Raw genomic sequence first — 24,789 nt, 5'->3', positions numbered from 1 at the left:
AAGCAAGTCCCTCAGACTTGAAATGCTGATGAATATTTAGGGAGAAATGGAACATGAGGGTGACTTTGGTGGATTTGGCCTTTTTCCAATCAATCTGCCTATTTGAAGTTGCAAAAACGAGCGTAAGATTCAGCTAACAAATGGCTTGGATTCTAGAAAGTTCTCCCTTTACACTCTGTTTACTGACATCATGTTTACCTCCTCATAACATCTGAAGCACAAGTAAAAACAGGATGCAGAGAAAAGTCTATACTGCATCTCATAATTTTTAGCTGCACGCATGTCAATCAGGGCAGAGCCTGAAACTGATTCAGCAATATACTTTACAATTTGCAAAATAAAAAAAACACACACAACAAAGAGTAGCCCATTAATTCGTTTTTCCTGACTTAAACATGCAGTGCTTAGTGGAGCCCACATTGAAGGACACTGGCGAGCTGTATTTTAGGTCTGTTCCACAGTGAATCGCTCAGTAGTTTAAGGTACCTTAAATCCTCATGCTGTGTAATCTACACCTACACTTGCTCTAACTGTACAGAGACTTGTACAAAAAGTAGAGACCTTTTAAACCGTTTTGCAAAAATAAAAGAGGCTATAAATAGCACATTATTTTCTTTCATTCAAGTGGACCCTGCACGACTTACGGAATGACATACGGCATGTAAAGTAATGCGAATGCACCACAAAATGAAATGACACAGCATACGAGCTCACTTTAAATAAACGCCATATTTTACAGCATCAGATATGTCAAAGTGTGGTTGTGCTTGACACTGCAAGCATGAAACCGCCCTCATGGCACCTTGTACACCCATTAAAAAAATGCAATGGAGATCACAGTTTAAGTGCATATTTAAATATTAGAGAACACACACAGACACACACACACACACACACACTCACAGATGCGTACTGCTCTTTCTAAGATCGTAGACCTAGTCCAGGTTTACACTTTCAAAGAAGGCATGACATCAATACTGCATTTTGAGAAAAACATCCACAAGTCTATGGCTTACATGAGTCTACGGATTGTCTTATTCTGGGACCTGCTGAAGCTTTTTTTTTTCTGTTCTTTTCACCAAACATATATGAGATCTTTGCCTCGCGCATAAAAAAAAAATCGTATATTTCTCCAGAAAAAGGGAATAGAAAAATAAAATAGAATTGTAACTTCAAAATCTAAAATAAAACTGATTACACTTTCATGGTGTCTTTTAAATATGACGCTGGAGTCAGCAGACAGTCTGCTTAGCTTAGCATAGTTAAAGCAAAGCAGCTAGTCTTTCTAAAGGAAACAGTCACTTTTAAAGATCACCAATTAACATGGACTGTGCGCAGTGCTGCAGTGGTGAGCACTGTCACCTCAAAGAAATAAGGCTGGTCTGCAGTGGGGGCTGTGGTGGAGTTGGCATGGTCTCCTGTGCGTATCCCTGTGAGGTTTTTCCTCCCGCGGTCCAAAGATATGCTTGTTTGATTAACCAATCATCCAAAATTGTCCATAGATGTCCATGGATGCGAGGAGGGACATTACCCCGCCCCTTTCTCAATACCACATAATATAAGCTCCACCTTCCCTAGTACCCTAAAATGGATAGGATAAACCTAGTATACTTAAATCTCACTTAAGCTAAAAGGCAAGTAAGTGTATTTCTTAAAATAAGAGTAGTATCAGGGTACCTTTAGCTATAGGTACACACAGCCTGGTACACAGGCATGTTTTCAAAATAAAAGTCCTACATTTTCTTAGACTATACTATAAAATGCTTCATGTGTATTGGCACATATTCTTCTTCAAGGCAACATTAGACAACAATGTTAGAACGACAAAAAGCATCACCTCTTTTTGAAATATTCTTTGCGACCTAACAAGTACATCAGCACTCATTAAGTAGTTACCACAGTTAAATAAAAATACAATAATGATAATATATATATTTTTTAAAAAGACACGTTTTGCAAAGATACAGTTGAAATGAGAGGAAATAACCTCATAACAGCTATCGTGGGTTGTAAACCGTACGAAAGTCTTGAGGTGAAACTGCTGTTCCCTGCCGAACAGAGCCTCAAGTCATCATAAAGTTAGTTTGCAGCTTGCTCCCTGTTGAGTAATGCAGTCGATGAGATGAACTTTCTGTTTCGGTGATTCATGACACTTTGCATGAGCAGGTGGTTTTCAAGTAGCAATTTCAGCAAATCAAAAACAGGTTTATTCTCGGGGTTGAAATGCTCCTCGTGGCAAAGACATTCCACTGATATATGGGAGGAGGATGAGTGCGATGGATTTTCTTCACTGTGAAAATACTTGTGTGTGTGGAAGTGATGCTCCAGGATTATCTCATTATCTTTGGATGCCTCTGCTTAGTTGTTATTTACCACATACAGGCCACTGAGATGTAAACGTTTGCTAAAGAGCTTTTCAGAGTCTTTGAATTCCTTCTGTCAAGTAAAATATTAGACTGTGTTTATGTGTATAAGTTAAAAATCCATGTATTTGGCTGGGCCTCATGTTTCATTGGTTCAGTGTTCTTCATGGTCTATTATCTTTGGCCAGTGAGTGCATCATCCAGTTGACCTTGGTCTTCCAGCTTTCCCGCAAGGCTTCGTTGAACTTTACTTTGAAGTTCTTCAGCGCCTCGTCCTCTGTTTTGCCCAGCGCTAAAGAGTCCTTTTAAAAACGAGAAACCACTAATTATTAACATTGTTGTCATTCTCCTCATAATCATTAACTGCTACATCATAACTGTGGCATACCTTTAGATACTGTATGTCTTTGAAGGACGTGAGTTCAGGTAGCCCCGCTGCCTTCATCATGGCGAAGAGGTTGACAAACAGCGTCCCGTTCCGACACAGGATCTTATAGGCCCGCTCACAGTACTCCCTGAACCTGATGCAAAAGATGCAAAAACAAACACGTTTCATAAGTTAGCAGAACCCCAGAACAATCCATCCATCCTTGACTGCTTATTCAATTCAGGGTCACAAGGTGCCTGGTTCCTATGCCAGGGTACACGGTCTATTACAGGGCCAAGACAGACAACACAGACTCCACACAGAAAGGCTCCAACTGACAGGTGGATTTAAACCCAACACCTTCTTGCTGTAAGAGGACAGTGCTTGCCACTGCACCACTGTGCCGCCGTCTATAACTATAACTACGTACGTGTGTTAGAGTTACATGTTTTTATTGTACCTCTCAAATTTCTCACTGTTGTTTGTTCGTCCTTGCTGGATCACGTGGACAAAGTCATACGTCAGGATAAAAGGCACGCGCTCCCTGTTGATCCCGAGTTTCCGCTTGAAGTTGCCCAGGAAGTGCCCAAAATCAATGTGGAACAGCTAAAAAGCAAAGTCTCACTTTAGTCACTACGTCTGAGTCTCCCAAACACTGACTGACCTAAACAATTTGACTCCAGCATGTTTCACCAAAAAATTATTAGAATATTACAAAGCACATTTTTTTTACCAATTCCAACCAAAAACATTACACATCAATCAACAACATAATTTTGCTGAGATTCAAACGTGCAGTAAATCTTACCTGTCCAGTTTCCCTGATCATGATGTTGTCATTGTGACGATCTCCAATGCCCAAGACGTAAGTAGCTACACAGTAGCCAGCGCAGGACAGTGTGAACTCCTCTATCGCTTGATCAAGTTTGTCCCTGGTGACATAAAAGGTCACAGAAACGAGGAAGCAGAACGTGAGCGAGTTGTGTTCTTACAGTGCTTTCACACTTCTCTTATATTTCCTATATCAGCCTGCGTTACACAAACGCAGCCATGAAGCAGAGTGTCATCGGTGACAGAGCATATGAAATGTTCAAAGAGGAGTTCCTGTGGCTGATTAACGCCTGATCGTCACATCCTTTCGCAGCCTAGACGTGCGGAGGGTTCATTGTGTTTTTTATACTAATTTTCTCACGCTGCAGTGCTAATTATCTTTGTATTCTGTGGAGCCATCAGCCTGGACACACCAACGTGAAGTACAGAGGCTTATTCATTACTTCTTCAAGGAGCTTTTAGAATAGACAAGACCTTCAGACTGTCTGGCATCAAATAAAAATCTACTCTCATTTAATGCTGCTAAAGATGCTGCCAGCCGGGGCACTTTGTGCTGCTCTATCCGGTTTTAAAATGCTACAAGGAAAAAAACACTTTTAAGAAAACAATTTAAGTAAAAAAAAAAAAAAAGAAACTACAAGATGAAGCAGTACTGTTTGCTGCTCACAAGAAGTGAAATATTTATATCAAACTATGCAAGTTTTCCTGAATGGGACTGGGAATAGGATGAAGGCTTGTGTGCCTTAAACACCCTTTTTTTCATATTCTTAAGTCTTATTTTCTGTCCTTCCCCTCCCCCTTCTTTTCCACATGAACAAAAATGGATAATTGATCGCAAACATATTATTGTTTTACTTAAAAAATATCAATACCCATCTGTGGCTCAATATACGCGGCTGCTTTGTGCTAAAATCAAGAGGAGTCGATGAAATGATGAGATGCCGCTTAGGAAAATTCACATGATGTTATCGCGAATTTCAAATTGAAAAACTTCTTTCTTGACACTAGACAAGTCAGCGCTGTCCTAGGAGGACTTGGGGAAGTCCCCACAACAACCTGAGGGAGGTTTATGGGGGGAAAAGGGTGCATATGCGGATTAGCTCACCCCACTCCTGCTCTGTGCCTTCTGTGTGGTTTTATGTCATGCTTGGCTGTGTGTATAATGCACCTAATTTGCTTTGCTTTTTGAGGTTAAATAGGGTCATCACCTCTACAGAGTGTCTACACCAAATAAGATGACAATCGGAGAGCTTCTGAGAGTTGCCATTGTGCCAGAGTTCATCGTACTCACTCGGGATTCTTCGATTTGAGCCAGTTAAGCAAGGCGTCCTTGTTGAAGGCAGCGGTAGCGGCGCTGTTGCTGCTGTTACGCTGGATGTTGGCAATTGTGTCAGAGTTCTTCACAACCTCGATGAGCCCCATTTTGTTCCCGGTCGACAGGCAGCCGTACGGGATCATCCTGTGTTTGCCAAGTTGAAAAATGAACAGCGTTAAGGCTGGTGGACAAGATTTCCCCGTGCACAAGAGGCAATTGGTGTAAGAACCAGCTCCTACCTGAGATCCAGACCTTCTTTCTTCCACAGATTCTCCATGAGCTGGATCATCTGCAGGGTCAGCATGTCTTGTCGAAGGTCTAAAGGTGACAAGGAGAAATTGATATATCTAATCCTAACTTTTCTCTTGCATGACTCGTTCCAAACCCACAGTTTTTATCTTCCCAGCAGATTTGAATGTGCAAACCAGCCCTTAAACTAAAACAGGCACCTTGAGAAAGGCATGTTCGACCTTCTTGTCTCTTACCATCTCCATTTTTGAAGATAATGCCCACCATGTCTCCTTCAACTGCGGGATTCTTGAACATCAGCCAGAGTGGCTTCATCTTGGAGTCCATAAATCTGCATCTATCAGTACTGTAACAGCAAAAATGCTCATGTTAATTTTCATCCTTGTACATATATTTTTGCTCAGTAACTGATATCCCTTGTGAGCTGTTGTATAAAAATGATTTTTTTTTTGTCCATGACGACACTGACAATGCGCTCATATGTTTGTAGGAGGGAGAAATGAGAGTAAGTTGCTGTGATCCTGAATCAACTGAAGAGTTAATTTCTCCGTGTACCACTTAAATGTATTTTTTTTTATTCAGTAAAGCCAGAAAAGGAGCCAAAGTGGCCTTTGCAAAATCCAATAAGGAGGACAATAATGCATAAAACAATTATGCTCTCTTGTGTGCGTTTGCATTTGTGTGTTTTTCTGGGCCACTAACCAGATCTCAGAGAGGATGATGCTCGGGTTGAGCGGTGACAGAAGGTCTGACAGGGCCTCCAGGTAGGACTCTTGTCTGATACACTGCTTCAGGTCCTCTGCCGTCACCTTCTGGGAGCCCAACTTGACAAAGTCACTCAGGGCCTTCATTTTGCCCAGAGCCTCATTCTGCGTGTGTGAGAGTTAACACAGAGACTGAGAATCAGTTGAAAACACACAAGATCAAAGCAAAGGTGAGTAAGAATCAGGAGGTGATTACCTGTTTGGTTAAGAGCTTGATGTGATGGATATTTCCCCTGCAGTAGGCCTCGAGAATCAGGCCAAAGCGCAAACCCACAGATGCCACATGAGTCTCTGACCTACAATAGACACAAATCTCCAGTCAAGCAAAAAGCTGACTCGATCTTGTTTTTCTTTCTGCTCCCTTTTTTCTAACTAGCTTGTATTTTTTAAAGCTAGCCCCTTCTCACTCACCTGAGATGCCAAAACAGAAAATGTCCGATCCTCCTGTTGGACAGTGCCCGTTCCAACAAGAAAGTGGTAAGGTCACAGTCCAGGTAGGACTCGTACTTCAGGACCTGGACCAGCTGGATTAGATAATGAAGCAGCTCATCATCACTGTGTGCAGAGAAATGTGGCTTATGCGGTTAACAGTCACAACACAGCATGCCTGGCACTGTAAGCTTCTGAAACAGATGTGTGTGTACCTGAGCTTTCTGAGGCATCTGATAGTGAAAGAACGAACCGCTGGGTCGGGAAAACTGTAGTCTAAGAGCTCCAAGGCGTGGATGGCAGGGAGGTCTGGCCAGTTCCTCAGTAAATTCACCATCTGAGGAGAATCCAATAATTATTTTCTAACATGATGAGAAAAATCAAGGAGATTTTGACAATTTGAAGATTAAAGCAGGCTGCTGATGTTAATTCACAACTCGATATTTCTTTCTGCGGCAGTGACATTACTATAATTTTGCATGATTCGCTGTTAAAACATTCCTTAGTCTTGAAGCTCCAAAAACCTGTAAAGTCACACATTTTCTTGCTCTTGTTACAACAAAGGTTTACTGCAAGACCTCTGTGGTTGGTAAATATTACCAACATAATATTATAAATAAATATTATATTACATAGATCAGAGCTCGTGGTTGCCTGTTTTCTATAGACAGAACTTTATTTTGAAAATGTAAAAGAATGAAGTACAGCTGGCATTCATGGACGTTTGCTAAAACAAAATAAAACGCCCAATATAAACTATTAGTTGTCTGTGTATAAGAAACTAAGAATACATACTGATATGGATATGTGTAACTGTAAAGAATTATAGACCCTTCACTCACACACACAGATACACACTTATCTACACTACATAGTATTCATCCCAGTTTTAATAATCCTATATAGACTATCATTTCAGATGAAAAATTTGACTTCTTTGAGCTTTTTTCTGATTCGTTCACTCCTTGTTTGAAATTTTGGCCACTTTAACCCTTAAAGCTAAGCTAATCATCTGAAACAAAAGGTTTTACATCTCCAGATCGACTTACAGACATCAGTGAAAAATACAAAGAATAAATAAAGCTTTACTCGTACCTGAACTACATCCTCACGCTTATTCCACTTGGTGATGAGTAGGAGCTTGGACAGACTTTCAGGATAATGATCGCGGACTTCGGTGCGGAGCTTCCACAGGAGCTCTTTCTCGTCCTCGAAAAACTCGGTGTAGTTTTTGTTGTCCATGAATTCTTTGAGCTTAAAGTACTAAAGAGAGCACATGATCCACACACAAAGTTATTAAATTTTCTGCTTTAAAAACAAAACAAAAATTCTAACTATGTAAAATTTGTCACATGTGAGTCCTACCTCGTCTTTAGTGGCTAAACTTAGATCACCGTTCCTCTCCATGTCACATATCTGAAAACACGTGAGGATTATTGCTTGGACTGACTGTCATCAAACAAAGATCCAAATATGTACTTCAGCCTCAATAAACATGACACAATAATTCTGTGTAAAATTAAAATGAAATACATAAAATCATAAAATGACTTATTCAAATAATTCATCATTAAGGAAAATGTTTTTTGGTATAAACTGAATGTATACAAATCCTAGAAATTTCATTTAACTATATTCCATTAAATTGAATAAAATTTTACACTGTACTTCACGTTAGTTCACCTTTTTTTTTTAATTGTAACTTTTTTTTGTGTAGTCTTTTGGGAGATAGTACCTTTTCAAGTGGAGGGTAGTAGAGGGGGTGTGGCCGGATGTTGGGAAAATGAATGAGAAGCTCAGCGGCGCTGTCCACGTTAGGGTTCTTCTCAACAGTTCCCATCGGGTTCAGCAGGTCACTTTTCTCATCTGTGATAAAAATATCATATATGAAATGATGAAATGTTCCATTTGGTGGAATCTTCTTCTCAGTTTTTAGTCTTTCGTCTAAGAAAACCACTCCCCCGCCTGGCAAACAGGTACTTCAGCATCTGCAAACAGGCTATCTTATTGCATCATAAAACACAAAATGTGTCACTATGTGTGATTTGGGCGGCAAGACGTGTCACTCTGGGCATTTCAGAAGCTCTCTGCGTGCTTCAAAGTGTTGTGGAGGAGGTGTTTTTTTTATTTTTTGAAGAGGATGAAAATGTAAGAAGAGGCAAGGCTGAAAAGTACCAGGAACACACGGCCATGTGGATAAGTGGAACTCCCCAGTCTTCAGCTGGTCCTTGTAGTCAAACACCATGGTGTTCACCCAGGCTATTGGACAATCCTGAAAAGACAAAGAGAGAAACTTTATTGTTTCACTTCACACACCATCTTCAAGCTTGAGGATCTTGGAAATGGTTTAAAACTGAGTCAGAGAATGTAAAAGATGTACAGAGGAAAACGAACCTGCATAGCTTGCAGCCTGAGCTGAATTATGTTTCCTCAGTTGTAATAAAATCATGTGCAATACTTGGGCAATACAAATCTTTTATATTTCAAGCTCTTTCCTCTCTGAAGATAAAAACGTTTGACTGAGAAATCTTTTTTTTTTTTTTTTGCATCATAAAAAATTAAAATCAAGATTCTCTAAAGGCAAAGCTTTTTTATTCTTTAATCTAAAATGCTTTGAATAATTAACCATCTCCTGCCCAACATGTGCTTTATTTTAAAGGTTCACTTGAATTCAAAACTTTAATATTCTAATTGCAATAAACACTCTGTACCTTGATTGCGGTATATTTAATTTAATTCACCGTTAGACTTACAACCGCCTCCAAAAACATGATAATAAAACGTTAGGCGAGTGATTCGTTTGTATTTCTAACTTCTAAAGTTCTCTATAAAGGGAATTTGGGTTCCAGGAAATCAGTAGAAAAATGACTTCCATTATTTCAGTGTGTTTAAAACAACAAAAACACAGTTAACACATTCAAGTTAAAAAAAAAAAAGAAGAAAAAAAGGCAGTGCACATAAACAAGAGCGGCTAAAATAGCTCAACTTCCGCCAGCCTTTCTGCCGTCTGGCTGCAGGACTTCTCTTCCAGGCAAACAAAGAGAGAAGTGGCTCAGAAAGCAGAAGTGGTCTTAATGGCTATAAAACACACCTGGGCTACATGTTTTGGAGGTCTGCACAAACTCGAGCGCACAGCTGCTACGTCGCTTCAAAACAGAAGATACTGCGACTACAGTAAAAGGGGGATTTGTTGTTCTTGTTCACTGTACCTTTCATTGTATACAGGGGAGGTTTGTGGGGGCTCTTTCAAATGTGGTATTTGAGTGTACTGCCACCACTGTAGCAGCTGTGCACCGTCCTGAACACGACATATTTTACATTCATTTATATGACATAAAAGGAGCTGCTGCAAGAAGCTGCTGAAGCCCTTTAATCCAACTTGCTTATAGTTAAAGTAACATATTAAATTTTGCATGTATTAATAAAATGAGAGGTAATTTGTTTGCTAGTAACATGCCGAGTGGAGCTTTTTTAACAAACATTTGTCATTTTGACCATAAACAGAAATGCGTATGGCATCGGTGTCAATTAATTAATTTGATCAAAAGTATGTTTTTTCCCCTCAGGTTAAAAGTTTAAAAATCTCTCTATGCTGGAAACTTCTTGTTATATAGAAAAGAAAAGAATAAATTCTCTTAAATTACTAATAATTAGTAGCTGCTCATGAATTTCTGTCAGTTGAATGACCGATTCAGCAGTTAATGTAATAAATGTTTTAAAGATAATTGGTGCATTAATGTCAGATCAGGTGTTATTGTCATTAGTATCTACATTTTGTGCTTTTTTAAACTATATTTTTGGGCCTTCCTTGTGTCAGGACACAGGGGAAGACACACTGTAATTGGATTCTGGGCGGATCTGAACTTTTTGCATTAGCCAAACAAAATACAGGTGTCCTGCTGAACCCAGTCAGCTAAACCAGCGTTCAGTTACTGACTGGATTTTGGCAAACAAATTACTCTTTCTTGGGGTGTTTGCCTCGCAGACCTTCAGGTGTCCTGATCAGCCTTAATTTTTCAGTTTAACAATTACACTGAAGTGTCGCCCTGGTATCACATACTTCTTAGTCAATACTAATTATTTTCAATGATGGAGCTGTAGCTAAACAATTATGTGCTTATCTTAGTGTTAAACCACTAGTTTAAACCGCAAATTATTATGATTTTTTTTGTTTAGAAATAAAACTTCATCATAAGCGGTAAAGCTTTGTGCAAACGATTACAATGCTTTTTATATTATCACCATTATTACTATGTGCTCCACTCTTCAAAATGTAATTTCACATCATTTTTGCATGCTTTGCCAGCCATGTATAAATGTATGCAAAGCTATATATAAAAGCTGTCTGTCATGCTTATTGTTGTAGGCGCACGTGTGCCTTTTTGTGCAGTGAGGTTTCTTTGTTTCATATATATACACACACACACACACACACACACACATATATATATATATATATATATATATATCCTGTGTTGTGTTTGTTTGCCTAAAACATCAGTGAGAAGTAGGTCTTTAATCCTCAGTTCGATATATATCTTTTATAAAAATGTAGCCGTTTGCGTGGCCCATTAGTGCACTCCTTCACTCATTCAATTTTTGTCGTAATGCGATATACTAGCAAAGAGTCAATCAAAGAGAGCGTTTGTCTTCTGCTGCAGCCCTTACAGCAGAATAAACCTTTGAAAATGCAGCTGAACAATTGTTAAAACAGCTAGAAGAGTTGCAGGTGTAAATCCAACTACATGGATTTAATGTGTGCACCTTTCTTGTGCCTTTCTCTTCGTTGGCTTTTCTGAATTCATGCTTGTTAATCAAAAAAATGTTGCAAAGCCCTGCTGTAGATAAAATTGCTTTGTAATGTCTTAATCTCCCTCCCCCTCTAAGCTGTCAGCGAGCATGTAAATTTAGAAGGTAAAACGCTCAGTGTATATATATGTGTGTGTGTGTGTGTGTGTGTGTGTGTGTGTGTGAGAGAGAGAGAGATGAGGGCTGTGAAGATGAATTTAGAATTCCTTGAAAATGTTAGCCAATTCCTTCCTTCCTTGGACCGATGTGCAGATAAAAGGGCTGAAGCGGATGAAGTGTTAACCGCAGCCTTGCCACTAAGCACACTTGCACAACCCGACGCAGCAGAAACAACAGACCCACACAGAAGCTACACGCACTACACACAAGAGAGGAAACAGATCTGTTTGTGCTTGCGAACAAATTCACACCACCAGCCCAAAACACTGGCCTGCTCAATCGAACGAGTAGTACGCTGAGACCCCAAAAGCACCACGAGTTACTGACACACTCACCGCTTTCTTGTTCTTCTTTTTGGTGCCGCGGGGCTTCTTGGTCTTTTCAATGACGCCATAGAGCGCGAAACACAGGCGGCTCATGCGGGGCAGGTCGGCCACGTTTATGTCAAACTCCAGCTTCTGATTCCACAGCGGCTCGGAGCTCACTGTCACCTCCGAGCTCGTCACCACCTTACAGAGCAGCTCGCTGCCATGGAACAGACCAGCCTGCACTACAAGCTGCAGGGGAACCACAGATACACAGTAGTGATTAGATGGAGGCAAGACATGTGGTTTGGAAGCCGAAGACTTGAGCACTTTAGTGTGAAGGTGATTGTTTGTGGAAGATTTACAGACTTCACGAGATGATTCAGAGTTTCCTGTGTAATTCGAGCTATGAGTCAAAGAGTTTACACATTCGTAAGCGCAAACAGGTCTCCGTGCAGAGTCAGACACAAATGAAAAAACAACCGCCAGAGACGTAATTTAATACTGCACGACCATTAAGCTCCTGCCTTTCGCCAAATCAAGATAGTCCGAATTAACATTTACAAAATATATGAGCTGATTTCCCCCCTTCCCTCCAGGGGTTGTGTTTTCAAACCTCTGCTTGACATCCACAGACATGACTGATAATTATGCAGCAGGAAAAATTAGTCATGAGTCATGATGCTCTAAGGCAGCAGCACCCAGGAGTGCACTTGCACTTAATAACCCATCCAAACAGTAATGTAGTTAGTTATGAAACAGAATTACAAAGACGGACACACATTAACAGAGTTCCCACTCTTTCTTTCACTCTTTCTTCTGACACGGAAGGGTGAGCATGGAGTATCAGCGGATGTTTCCACATCCTTTGGCTGTTCTCGTACGCTCACTGACAGTTGTCAAATTTTGAGATAGGTCAGGAGCCCGTCTGCAATAGTAACATGCAACGCCTTCAAAAAAAGAAGTGCATTTGAAAGCGAAAGAGGGAGAGCATGTAGTCTGTCTTTTTTCTTAGAATCTAGGCCTCAGAATGAGACGTAAAAACCAGATAGACACTCCCCACTTCCTGTTTTGAAGTTTTAACCAACCGCCTTGATGAATTATGGGAAATGTGTGGTCTGTACCATGTGACCCCCCTTGTCATTTACATGTCAGCCCCGCTGTTCCTACAACTGAAATTGAGATATTGGTAAACAAGTGAATGCCACATTTCATTGAGCAGCAAAGTGAGAGAAAACCCACGCAAAACCACACCGACCTTCATTCCCTCGTCTGCATTGACTCGTTTGCCTTGCACCAGGTGAATGTGGAAAGGCTCATTGATGGACCACAGAGAGGAGGTGTTTTGCTGTAGGAAGAAGTCAGAGGAAAAAAGGGAATTTAATTTCTCACTGCCTTGCATTCACACAGTTGCTCCAATTTCCTGTTTGGCAACAACTCAAAAAAACGAAAAGAGGGTAGACGCAAAGTAACATCTACTTTCAAAAGAAAGTTGGGGGGGGGGGACTTTCTAACTGAAGACAACTGCCAAAAGATTTTTAGCTGCTTATCTGACGAGCTTCAGATAAAAGTTTCAAAACATTATAAAACGATGGTTTTTATTACGCTAAAGCAGTTCCAACATACGCTGCATGCGCAACTATAGCAAATGAAAGACAAGCCGTCAGATGTAAATTATCTACACCGAGCTGCGTGGCTTATTTCAAGTGTGCCAAAGTCCGCAGGCTAGTCGAGTAACAACTGCAAGAAAAGAGAAAAGGGGAAAAAAAAGAGCATGTGCTCCTCTTTTAATGAACGACAGCTACCGCCTGACCTCTTACCTTCTTCAGTGGCAGAGGAGGAGGTCTGGATAAGGAGCGACTCTTGTACACCTGGCTGCACATTCTGCCCTGCTCCTCCTGACATTTGGTGACGGTGGAGTAGTGCACCATGGTGAGGTGGGGGTTCTGGCCATTTCTCAAGCACGAGAAGATGTACTGAGGAGAGAGACAACAGAAGATTTACTGGCACAGCCATCAGTCAGTTCACCCACAGATATTTCCCAGTGTTCTGATAGCGCTGGTTAGCTCCTGAAGGCTGTTCATTTGCTGTAGGTTAATGCAGCTCAAATCTCATTATGTGTGGATGGATGCAGTTCCTTTCTGCAGGGCTGCTATACAGATATGAGTCACCCCTGCAGGTAGTTGGAGTTTCAAAATCAACAGTGGAGTCTCCGGCCACCAAAATCTTGACTTAGCCTACTCCTAACCGACAGTCATTTCAGTTATTATGGACCCACCTGCACAGGCTGAACGCAGACAAACGACACTAAACAGAAACTCGCACACATTCACAGAGAAAACAACAGCTTGTCTAGAATATAGAGAATGCAATTCACAGTTTCAACAAAGATCAGCAGAGAAAGTCCAACTTTTCACAGTTCGTTTTTCAGTTTGTGAATAAATAGATAAACCTTCATCTTAAAGGCGCTGTGGGTTAATATGTCAAAGAGCATGTGTATTTTTTTTTTTTTAAAGACGGACGCTGATATGAAATAAATTAGGTAGAATAGTTCATACTGAGTCTAGCACATGCCCACAGGAACGAGGAGGATAAAGGCCCCCTAGTTGCCCTCTGAAACACTTCTTTGTGGCAAAACAGAAAGAAAAATGACATCTGTGCTGATTATTTGTTAGCACATTTTTATGTCTCTCTGCAACACGTCTAGAAGCGAAATACAAAAGCTATCATGGCAGAAAATGAGCCTGAAAGAAAATTGGACTCTTGGGAATTATCATCCAACAAAAACACAAACCCAAAATAAAATTTGACAAACCTACACAGGATTTGCCTCAAAGCCACAATACGAACATCTAAAATTTCCAGGCCAGAATTTGGGGAAAAAACAAAAATGGGACTGAGTCATTAAACCAACAAAACCAACTGTGAAAAAAGGGAAATAATTAAAGTGATAAAGTAAAAAAAAAAATTATATGCTGCATTTTCACACAATTTTCTGCTCCAAGAGTTTATTTTATTCGATTAACTCACTTTGAACTGACACAGTGGGTGTTTCCCATAGATGAAATCCCACCTCCCGTTGACCTGTAAGGTGTAGTCTTCAGGTTCCTGTCGCATTAAGCGGAAAACGGTAGCCTTCTTCTTCAGAGCGCTCTTCATCAGAACCAAGGGGAGGTCATGAGGGTCCTGCTGTAGCATGAAGCTTTCCTGTAAGAGCAACAGACAACATCATTCAAATAAAGAGTACGGCTTTACAGAAAATCTTAAAATTGCTGCTTGTTCCTGAGTGTTGTTTTGAAGGTAGTGTTTATGGTGTGGGAGGGGGCTTTCCAAAGGTGATCACATTTACTTAAAATCACCTCCACAATGTGTCTGCACAAGGTGGAACCACCGTTTTTCCAATCAAAGCTACTTTGCTTTTTGCGGGTTCCCTGCTGCCCCATCATAACCAGAACATTAGATTTGATTAGTTTGAACAAACTGGACTGTATGACTCATGACAACTTAAAAAAACAACAACTGATGAACTCACGTCAGAAGCCTCAAACTTGACATTAATGAAGATCTTCTTGCTGTTTTTTGTCTTGAGGCTCTGCGGCAGGGAGCAGCATGGCTCCAGTTCACATGGGAAGCTGTACTCCATCCACTTCTGCCAGGGCAGACTCTGTCGATCTTGAGCCTTTTCTTCGCAAAACGCCCTCATCTTGGTCCGAAACTCATTTACCTCGTCATTCTTCTGAGCTTCAAACTCATGCAGACCTGGAAAGTTGGTTAAAAAGTAAAAGGAGAACTTAGCTTATCATTTAATTAACTGAAACACGAAAAACTTTCAGATGAATAAAGAAAACACAGAAAAGAAATTATGCCATCAGAATAGCAAATTTTCACTGACTAAATCTATAAGAAACATAGGCTAAAATGTAACAATGCTATTAGCCACGTTTAGCTTTAAGTCTGTATATTTGAAAACTTTATCCCTGAATTTTTCAAAAGCTAATTACATGTAAAATATGAGTGGAATCATATTATAACTATCTAAAGAATAATTATCATTACACTCATAATATATTCAGAATACATGAGAATATAAGGGGGGTTGCTAAACAAATAAATTAGCTTTAGCTAGTTAGCCTAGCCGATCCCTACTTTTTCAGGTTAGCTACATTAGCTTATAGTATCTTTGGTTAATTCACAGAATCATTATTTTTAATTACTGTGAACCTACTGTAAAAACCAGAAATTCCTACAGCAGTGAAAAAACAAGAAGGCTTCTGTCATTTAATGATTACTTTTGTGTAATATGAATGGCAATGGCTGCAAAACCTATATCTCAAATCTAAACCTTCACATTTTTCAAAGCTGTGAAGCGGGCCAGATTGAAATCTCTGCTGGTCAGATTTTGGCCATTAGGCTTTATATTTGACATTATTGGCTTATAGCTAACCAGCAACCTGCTTTACTTGTAAAAAAAAAAAAAAAAAAAGACGATTAGCATCGTGGATATACGGTAACTCAGAAAGAAAATGCTTTTTTGTTAATAGTTCCTTCTTTTGAGCAAAGTGTTATTCTGCTAACTTTCTAGTCTCCAAAAAATAAGAATACTTTTGTTCCAATTAGCATTTTAACTCTGCCAAACCAAGGCTTCAAAACTACAACCACAGCAACTTTTCATCAGTTCTCATGCTGTAAGTGTGCTGTGGCGCTTGTTGCAGGGGTCTGGATCAACAACTGAGCAAAAGAAGACATTTTTGTGGCACTAAGAACATAACAGAGCCACAGTAATGGTGACAAGTGGATGAGATCAAAGCTGCTGTGCAAACATTAAGACGTTATCTGGATGAGTGTTGCAAGTCAGAAACTCTCATTTCATTTCTCTTTTTTAAATGCATACAGTCACTTGTTCTGTCTGACTCTGAGAAATCTAGTAGACTGGGCAGCAATTCAGGGGACTCGAGCCAGACTGGAATATCTCTATAGCTTAATGACAAGAACTCTTCTCTGTAATCATGACTGATTTAATCTCATAGAACAGTACCACAAACCCTTAAAAGCAAACAACAAAAAAACCAAACAAAAAAACCCTCTATAGACACTGCAGAGGCCCACCTTTGCCAATTAACAGGCTGATTTGGGCATTGGTGAGTTTCTCCACCCGGTCGCCCTCCCTCGCCACCAGCCTCAGAACACACATGAAGGGCCGCACATCACTTATGCGCCTCGATTCTTCCTCCAGCTCTTCCCTTTCCGCCGTCTCGTTGATGCAGGTGAAGACGTATCCATCAGGATCGCCGAGTCCACAGAACAGGGCCTCACTTCTCGCATTTTTCCAAACCATCTGAAATAAGAGACAAGAGGGATAAATGAACACAAGAGCCTCAGTTTTGATGAGCTGCCATGCCCAGTTTTCATGAGAAAAAAAAAACAAGACTGTCCAGTTACTGTTTTCAAAATTAAAACAAAAGCAAATGATCCTCTGATTAATCTAATGAGCTGAAATAAAGCAAGAAAATCATTGTTTCTAAAGCTTTCCTAAAATTCCTAGTGAATTAGCAATGACTGGAGGGCCATTTCATCTATTAATCATCCTAACAGCATCCATGAGTATCATTACCTAACGCAGCTAAATCAAACAGCCCGTAGTGGCAGAAGTGTTGGCCCGTTCAGCAGCACGTTCACATTTTAACAGCAGATCTGCTTCGGCAGAGTGCTGGCTGTGTTTCCCAGGGAGGAAAGCTGCAAGCTCCCTCTCTGTCGGAAGCATCAGAACCGGGAAGCATTGTCTGAGCGGGGGCTGCGTTTTAATTAGTTTAATGTCTGAAGAAAACATTAAGTCAACCAATTTGTTTAAAAGCGTATTATTGTGACTGACAACAAGATTTTGCAGTCTGAGCGTCTGAGCTGTTATGCTGCAGTCAATCAATTACAGTCTCCTGGAAATACAGTGCTCTCTAATAATAGACGCAACGTGTGATTACATTACACATCACATATCAGTGAGGAGTTGAGGTTTCAGAGACCCTTTTAAAAGCAGATGCCGATGCACGTGAGCGTTGGGTTGGGGTGGGAGGGACACTGTACCTTTTTGATGTTTTTGATGGTGTCGTTTCGAGACACGGGGAATTTGAGGAAGATCCCAGTAGGCAGCAGGAAGTCCATGTTGATCGCCTGGTCCCCCTCCTTCTCCCACTCCTCCTGCATCCCATACTTCCCTGGGGGCATGGTGACGGCCTCTCATTTACTGCCAGCTCCTCTGCTGCTCACCAGAACACGAGCCGGCTGTCCACACACAGAGCAAGCACAGCCAGGGTTAATATGTCCACTATTAACAAGTGTCCCTGCATGAGCTGTCTGCTGTTTGTTCCCAAAACACTGGATAATGCATCTTTAAGAGGTTGTAGTTGAAAAAGGAAGAGGACGTGCAGGTTGTAAATAACGTGAATGAATGGTAGCTTATTGAAGGGCCTGGCCTGCACCTGATCCCCTTCCTCCTGATGGTGATATAAGAGCACACAGATATTTAAAAAAAAAAAAAAAGATTAAGACGACCTGAGTGCTTCTATCACGTTTACTACGTGCAGTTCTGCCTTTAATGATCAGAAGGAAATATTCAAGGGTCAAATCAGGTGAAACGGCGCTTAAAGAAACTTCAGCTTTCTGGTACATCTGCTGAATAAAATGCAAATCAGAAAAATGGAAATGTGCTTCTGCTTCCCGCAAATGTAACGAAGTGTGTGTGCAACGAGAACAAGTAGGGTTTGCAACGTAAAGTAATTCTACACTATTGATTTTCTTTGGTAAGAGGAAACTTGCGCTGTGTGCGCTGCATGTGAATAACAGATGTAGGCTGACTTGTGCCCACAGCCTAAACAATGATGAATAAATAAATGTTAAGCTTTTAAAATGAAGCTCACAGGACCGGATGGATGTCAGATACGCTGTGATATATCTGTATATTTTGAAATGAAAGGCTAGAATGGAAATAAAAAGATACGGCGCATCCAATCCAACACGCAAACGTGACGCTGCGCCGTTGTCAGTAAAACTTGTGTCATGGCGAAAGCCTTGCCAACCTGTTAGCGCACACACTTGCCTGTCAGCTCTACAACCCGGTCATCTCTTCATGGCTTCCCCCCCTTTCCCCCCCGTCTTCTTCTTTTTGTTGTTTTTTATCGCAGTGAAGATGGAAGACGGAACATCACGGAGACGTGGGTCGCTCAGATCCGGCGGCTGCAGGATCTATCCGTAAGGAGGAGATGAGCAGGGTGAGGTGCTGTAAATCCGAGCGCTCGTACGGCTCCTGTGAAGCAGTGGAGTGCCTCCCTGCCTCGGTGCTGTGCGCTGTCAGTCAGTCAGGCGCTGATGTTGCGCTGACCCTGACGGATGAGCGGCTGCGCGCTGTCTCACCAGCTCTCTCGCTCTCTCTCTCTCTCTCTCTCTGCGCGCGGGCCAAGGGACCGTCCGCCAAAAGTTTGCGCGAAGTGAAAGTACACCGCTCTCTCCACCTCCCGCCCTCCTCCTGTCTTAGGTGATGTATGTAGGAGACTTTAAAAAAATATTTCAAGCTAAAGAATGAAACAATTAGCTAAAACCAATTTATAAGAATTTAAGTAGAAGCCGAATTAGTCGCAAGCAGGTATGAGGGCATGTTTGGTGTCTGAAAAGTGAGTCACTTTCTGGAACTTTCACGCTATTAACGCTGATTTAATTTCCGTATACAGGCAGCAGGGGAGCACCTGCGTGAGTAAAAGCCTGTGATGAAAGAGATGTTTAATAATTCTGTCGATGTTAAATAAGAGGAGGACTCAGTGCGTCACCGAGTCGATGGGAAACTATTATTTCTTTCATTTTGGAGAAATATATATATATATATATATATATATATATATATATATATATATATATTTAAATATATATATATATATATATATATATATATATATATATATATATATATATATATATATATATATTTAAATATATATGTGTGTGTGTGTTACAACGCGTTGTCACACGTGACTACAAAGGCAACGTGGGATTTGGAAGGTAGCGGTAGTGGTGGAAATCTTTCAAAGTAGCAATACCACAATGTGGATCCACAAAATGATCCCCCCCTCCTGAGGGGAAATATTTGAAAATCTTGTGAGGGATGCAACATTTGGCTTGTTTCATTCATGAATGAGTGACATGAACGAGACATATTTTTGAGTAATAAGGACATAGTTTGTAAGCTGATGCTTTAATTTCAATGATGGTATAGAAGTTAAAGAGCAGTCCAATGCAACCTTTTTGGCTTTAAGGAGAAAAAAACAGTCTCACTTATTCTATAGACAAACTAATTAACCAGTTATTCATGTAATAAATCTTTAGATTAATGAATGGAATCATCATTTTGCCTCTTGATTTGGCAACATCATCAAATTAGGAAAGTTTTGCCAACCTTTCAGTGAGGGTAATAAAACATAAGTTATTTATTAAATGAACAAAGATAAATTAAAGTAGGTTATTTCCTCTTTTGATTTCCTTCCACTTTTGCGAGTTTCACGAGCCAAAATAGATCAGACGAGGCTTTTAGTTTTTGGAATTCACACAGAGTTTAATTCAGTACATTCCCAGTTATTTATGTCTGAATTTATAGCTGCAAATAAATGTAAAGAAGCAGATATTTTGTGGGGGAGGAAAGACAGTAGATTCCAGCTGGCAGCCAGTCAAACATCTTAAATAACAAAATTAATCGTGTTTCTTCAGACAATTTTTTTCTTCTTCTTGAAATGTTGCCGTCTTCTGTCAAAGTGAAAATCTTGCTGGGAAGCCTGCCTTCCTGTTTTCTTATATCTGTTTAAGACTATTTGTACTTAAGCTTTACCACAATCAGTGAACAAAGACACCGCGCTCATCATGGAAGTGGATCCCGAACCACGGCGGTCGTACTACCATAGAAAGGGGAAATGCAGGGGCCAACAACAACAGCAGCGTGACTTTACAACTGTTCACTAACTAACATTATCAAACGGACAAAACAGGTTTTTCTTTTCTCTGAATTCTGTGCCAGACTTTTTCTTAGCAAGTCACATAACATGCAAATAAATAGATGATCTCAGTTGTGTTTGTTCAGTTTGGTTTGCAGGTGTTGATATTTCTGAGTTGTGGTCTGGTGCTGCTAGATACGTTGGCTTCCTGTTTAATGAGAGGCTACTGTCTTGAGCACTCAAGAGCTACAAGATTCTGATCAGTATTTAGAGAACACACACAAATATGTGTTTGTGAGTTCACCTCAGACCAGCTGGTAAAAAAACCCAAAAAAACAACAAAAAAACAGGAAGTGATTGTGCAGAAGAGAAACTGTTTGGCCAGATCGGCAGACTGAAAGCATGAATGCTTCCCACCCTTTGCCCCGAACGGAACTATTTTTCAACTACGAGCCAGAAAAACCCCTCGACAGTAAACAAGCTGCAGAGCTGAATCTCGTAGCTGCCTGATAAATGCGCTATTCATCTCGAATCTGATGGCAACTCAAGATTAAACTCAAATTAAGAAAACATTAGAGTTACAGTTTCGATAAAACTGAAAGTATAGCCGTTAATCAGGCAGTCCAACACATGGAACACAATAAAAAAAAACAAAAAAACACCAACAAAGTTTAGACAGGAAACTTTTACAGTCATCATATAAACACATGTAGTTTGATCACGTGATGTTCAGACGTGTGTGCCTTGTTTACCGTCTTTAAGCTTACCCACAGTTCTGTGGTGCATCAGGAAAAGGGTCTTGACTTCCTTTCTGTGCGTTCTTAAGAGCTCGTGCTTCTTTTTTTATTCATATGCTTTTTCTGTTATTGTCCCTCGACTTTCTTTCTTAATGGGTTGTGTAATATACGACAGAGCAAAGTGGCTTGTCAGTACTATCAGGTCCCCATTTCTGTGGTTCAGAGAAAGCCGCTGTTTAACATCGGTTTGGCTCATTTATGTGACAGAAATCCCCACCAGTTTCACATTCAGGTAGAAAATGAAAGTTTTCTTCTTCTTTTTTTCAATCCACTAGAGAAGTCTATCACCTAGATGTGATTAAAATGTAATAAAATGTGCTGAAAAGGAGTCGTGTTTTCCAGCTGGCATAATTTAGCACATTTGGTTTTGAGTTCACCCACGTTAAAGCACGTTGTTCGCCGTCTAGTCACGATACTCAGAGCTTCTTTGCATCACTTTGACTCATAAGATTCCCCAAATGGTTTTACAGTCTGCAGCCAAAACTCTGCTGCTGCCCTTAAAGATCATCTCACGTGAGGTCAGACACAGATGAAAAGAGATTTAAATGCTACCTGTGAGTTTCGTGACTTCTCCAGACACCCAATGTAGTTTTTGTGGAACTAAAATTGAGTAAGAGATGAGAAGAGATTTGAAGATGAGCCCAGTTTGGTTGCAATAGTTGAGTAAAACATTTTAAAAAGAAGCGGAAAGAAGAGGAAACCTTACATTAAGGGTGTTGTATTTGGTATATACATTTTAATTCAATTGATTTATTTAAAGGGAACAGTGCATATTAATGAACAACATGTCACTTTTCACCTGCCAGGTCAGAGCAAAAAAAATAAAATAAATAGGAAAGTTAACACAACATCAGACAGTGTACAGCAGTATGGTTCAGACAGCAATATGTAAAATTACAACATGAAAATTCACAGTACAAGAAGAAAACACACAACAACAAATAAATATAAAAACATACAGCATCAAAGATGACACATAAAATTAATGGTAACAGATCTGATTCCTCTTTAGCCAATTCACTTGTTACAGCAGCACAAGAAGAAAAGGTCAATTAGAGATTTATTAAAAAATAGAAGCAGAAAAAAAGACAGAAAAAAAGCCAAAATACTATATTATGTGCACATGGTTACTATAGCTAGTAGTACATTTTTTATTACAGCTGGAATTTTATTCCAAATATCATAATAATAAACATTATTTGGGGGTAGGGGATAGTTGAGAGATACTGATTAGTAAATAACTGGACATGAATACATGTACAAACAAAGGCAGCATAGCTCATGATAGCACTTTTTTTTAGTTATCAAGAATAAAACAGGATCCAAATTGGATTGAATTAAATAAAGGTAAGCACAATAGCATCAGGAAACTCATCTTCTTGTTCTTTGGATGCAAACATATCTATTCGGTTTAGTTTAATTTAGTATTTTTCACTTGGTTAGCCCCACCTGCAGTTTCAAGGGGGCTTTTGATGCATGTATTTCACACCCTTTGCCGTGAAATTCATGCGGCGTGTCTGAATGATCTGAAAAAGAGGAAGCGTGCTGTGAAAGGATTGGACCTAAGATTAATCTTTGAGGGAGTGCACAGGGGATTCCAGCAAAGAGGATGAGAAACTGCTCTTGCTGACTGAAAATGTTCTGTCAGGCACTGTAGGGTAGACCCGCAGACCCCTACAGTCCGGTGCTTTGCAATTAATATAAGTCCAGAGAAGTGCTGTGTCACGGGAGAAAAACAGCAGCATTAGTAACTAAAATTAGATTTTAGTAATTTATAGAAGTTTCATTTCCTAAATCTACAAAATGTCTCAATATAATTGCAGTGACTCAAAGAAATGCATTTATTTCTAAAAGTGTCTGATCTAATGCAACCACTCAGATTCTACCACACTGCTCTAGATGGAAAAGCTAAACATCTTAGCTCCAAGTGGAAGAACTGGCAATGACACTGTTGTACAGACATTTGAGTCGTCTGTTTCCCAGATTATTAATCTTACTAACCGCAGGGATCACCCGATTCTTCATCTCAGCTGGTGAAAATATTTCACTCTTCCAAAAATATTCAAAAACTGCAAATGTAATGCGATTCTCATCACCTCCACCTTACTTAAACTGCAGTGCTGCTTCTCATTTTAAGCATCATATCTGCAGAACATCAGCACATAATTAGTGATGAAGTCAGCATAACAAACTTCCAGTGTTTCACAGTTTAAATATGTTGACTTGCTTCTGCATGTAGCTTTTGATTGGATTTAAAATGATGAAGTCAGCTCAATGAAAAACTATATTACTTTCATTCATGTTTTCCATGGGATTAAGAAAGCATAACTTACAAATGATGAATTGAAATAACAAAATGTTGTGGGTAGTTTTGTGTTTGTTTAAAAAAAAAAAGTGAACATAGACAGTGGTGCAGGGAGGGTTAAACTCCTTTCATATCACGGGTCATATATGACCCACTTTGAGATATGTTATTTAGAAAATGAAGTGCTATTACAACACAAAGATTTTAAGAAGTAAATGTTTAAAATTACAGAAATCTATAACTTATTTATTTTGGTGTACTATAACTGGTCACTGGCGTCCAGATTGGAGTCTGGTCCCCGCTTAAGAGGTTTCATGTCGATTGCTTTCCTCTCACTCGTTCAGTAAGTAGAGTGAAAATGTACTTGTGAGTGATGCCAACTTCAATGCAAAATGTTTGAAGTTAACCAAAAAATATTGAATTTCTAAAATTCAAAAAGGAGAAAATATCACTTAAAACATTTGAAACAAGTTTGCACAATTTAATTTGTTTGATTAATTCAGCATTCAGGTTTGTAGAGTCATGGTTGTTACAGAGGGTGCAATGAGCAATCTCGAACACGTTTGCCGTTTACATTTGCTGTATTTCACCATTTATTCTAAACAATGACTCAGTGTTAAGCTTAGGCTCCCTTCCTTAAGATGATAATGCGATTAATGAAGATTAAATGTGAGATGATGTGCAGAGAGGAAAAAACAAAATAACTTATCTGACGTTAACGCAGAATGGGTCGTCCATTCTCTGGAAAAAGGAAGAACCAAAAATAACATCAAAACTTAACTTGCAATGAAAGTGGAGAAAACAAAAGTGGAGGAGTACAGCTCAGGGCTTAAAGGGAAGGAAATAAAGAATTACACAGATGATGAATAATGAGATATGAAGATGGCTATTTCTGAACTTTGGACAAGAAAACAACACATTAAGATCAGAGCGCAAACATAATTCATGTTGTTATTATGTGCAAGTTATTTTAGAAAGAGTCATAAAGTTACCCATGATAGGTCAGAAAGATATAATGGCATGATTTATGGTATTATTTGGTCATAAATAATTATTTTTTATACCTAAAGCCTTCTTAGAACTAATAAAAAGAAAATGTTCTGATGAAAAGAAGTATATAGTGGCTCTAT

At 39.7% G+C, this 24,789-nt stretch overlaps 1 protein-coding gene and 1 long non-coding RNA gene across 2 annotated transcripts in view; one reads left to right on the top strand and one right to left on the bottom strand.

Moving 5' to 3' along the window:
* The window catches only part of LOC120743640, a 30,112-nt gene that overhangs the window by 1,751 nt on the left and 3,572 nt on the right, over positions 1-24,789 (top strand). The gene's annotated exons all lie outside the window — the stretch shown is intronic.
* Positions 87-19,020, bottom strand: pik3cd (phosphatidylinositol-4,5-bisphosphate 3-kinase, catalytic subunit delta). Its single transcript, XM_040047326.1, has 23 exons — positions 18,682-19,020; positions 17,670-17,867; positions 16,698-16,926; positions 15,124-15,350; positions 14,622-14,798; positions 13,412-13,567; positions 12,850-12,939; positions 11,622-11,843; positions 8,494-8,590; positions 8,054-8,184; positions 7,684-7,734; positions 7,414-7,581; positions 6,534-6,655; positions 6,301-6,444; positions 6,086-6,185; positions 5,828-5,994; positions 5,362-5,471; positions 5,116-5,194; positions 4,853-5,020; positions 3,539-3,662; positions 3,191-3,336; positions 2,752-2,884; positions 87-2,665 (listed from the first exon to the last, which is right to left on the bottom strand). Exons 2-23 carry the CDS (start codon positions 17,808-17,810, stop codon positions 2,528-2,530), a joined length of 3,120 nt encoding a protein of 1,039 aa, XP_039903260.1. The 5' UTR covers positions 17,811-17,867; positions 18,682-19,020; the 3' UTR covers positions 87-2,527.

Source organism: Simochromis diagramma, unplaced genomic scaffold (assembly GCF_900408965.1).
Source record: "Simochromis diagramma unplaced genomic scaffold, fSimDia1.1 OVJJ01000387.1, whole genome shotgun sequence".
NCBI classification, from domain to species: Eukaryota; Metazoa; Chordata; class Actinopteri; order Cichliformes; family Cichlidae; genus Simochromis; species Simochromis diagramma.
This window is presented reverse-complemented; position numbering and strand designations above follow the sequence as displayed.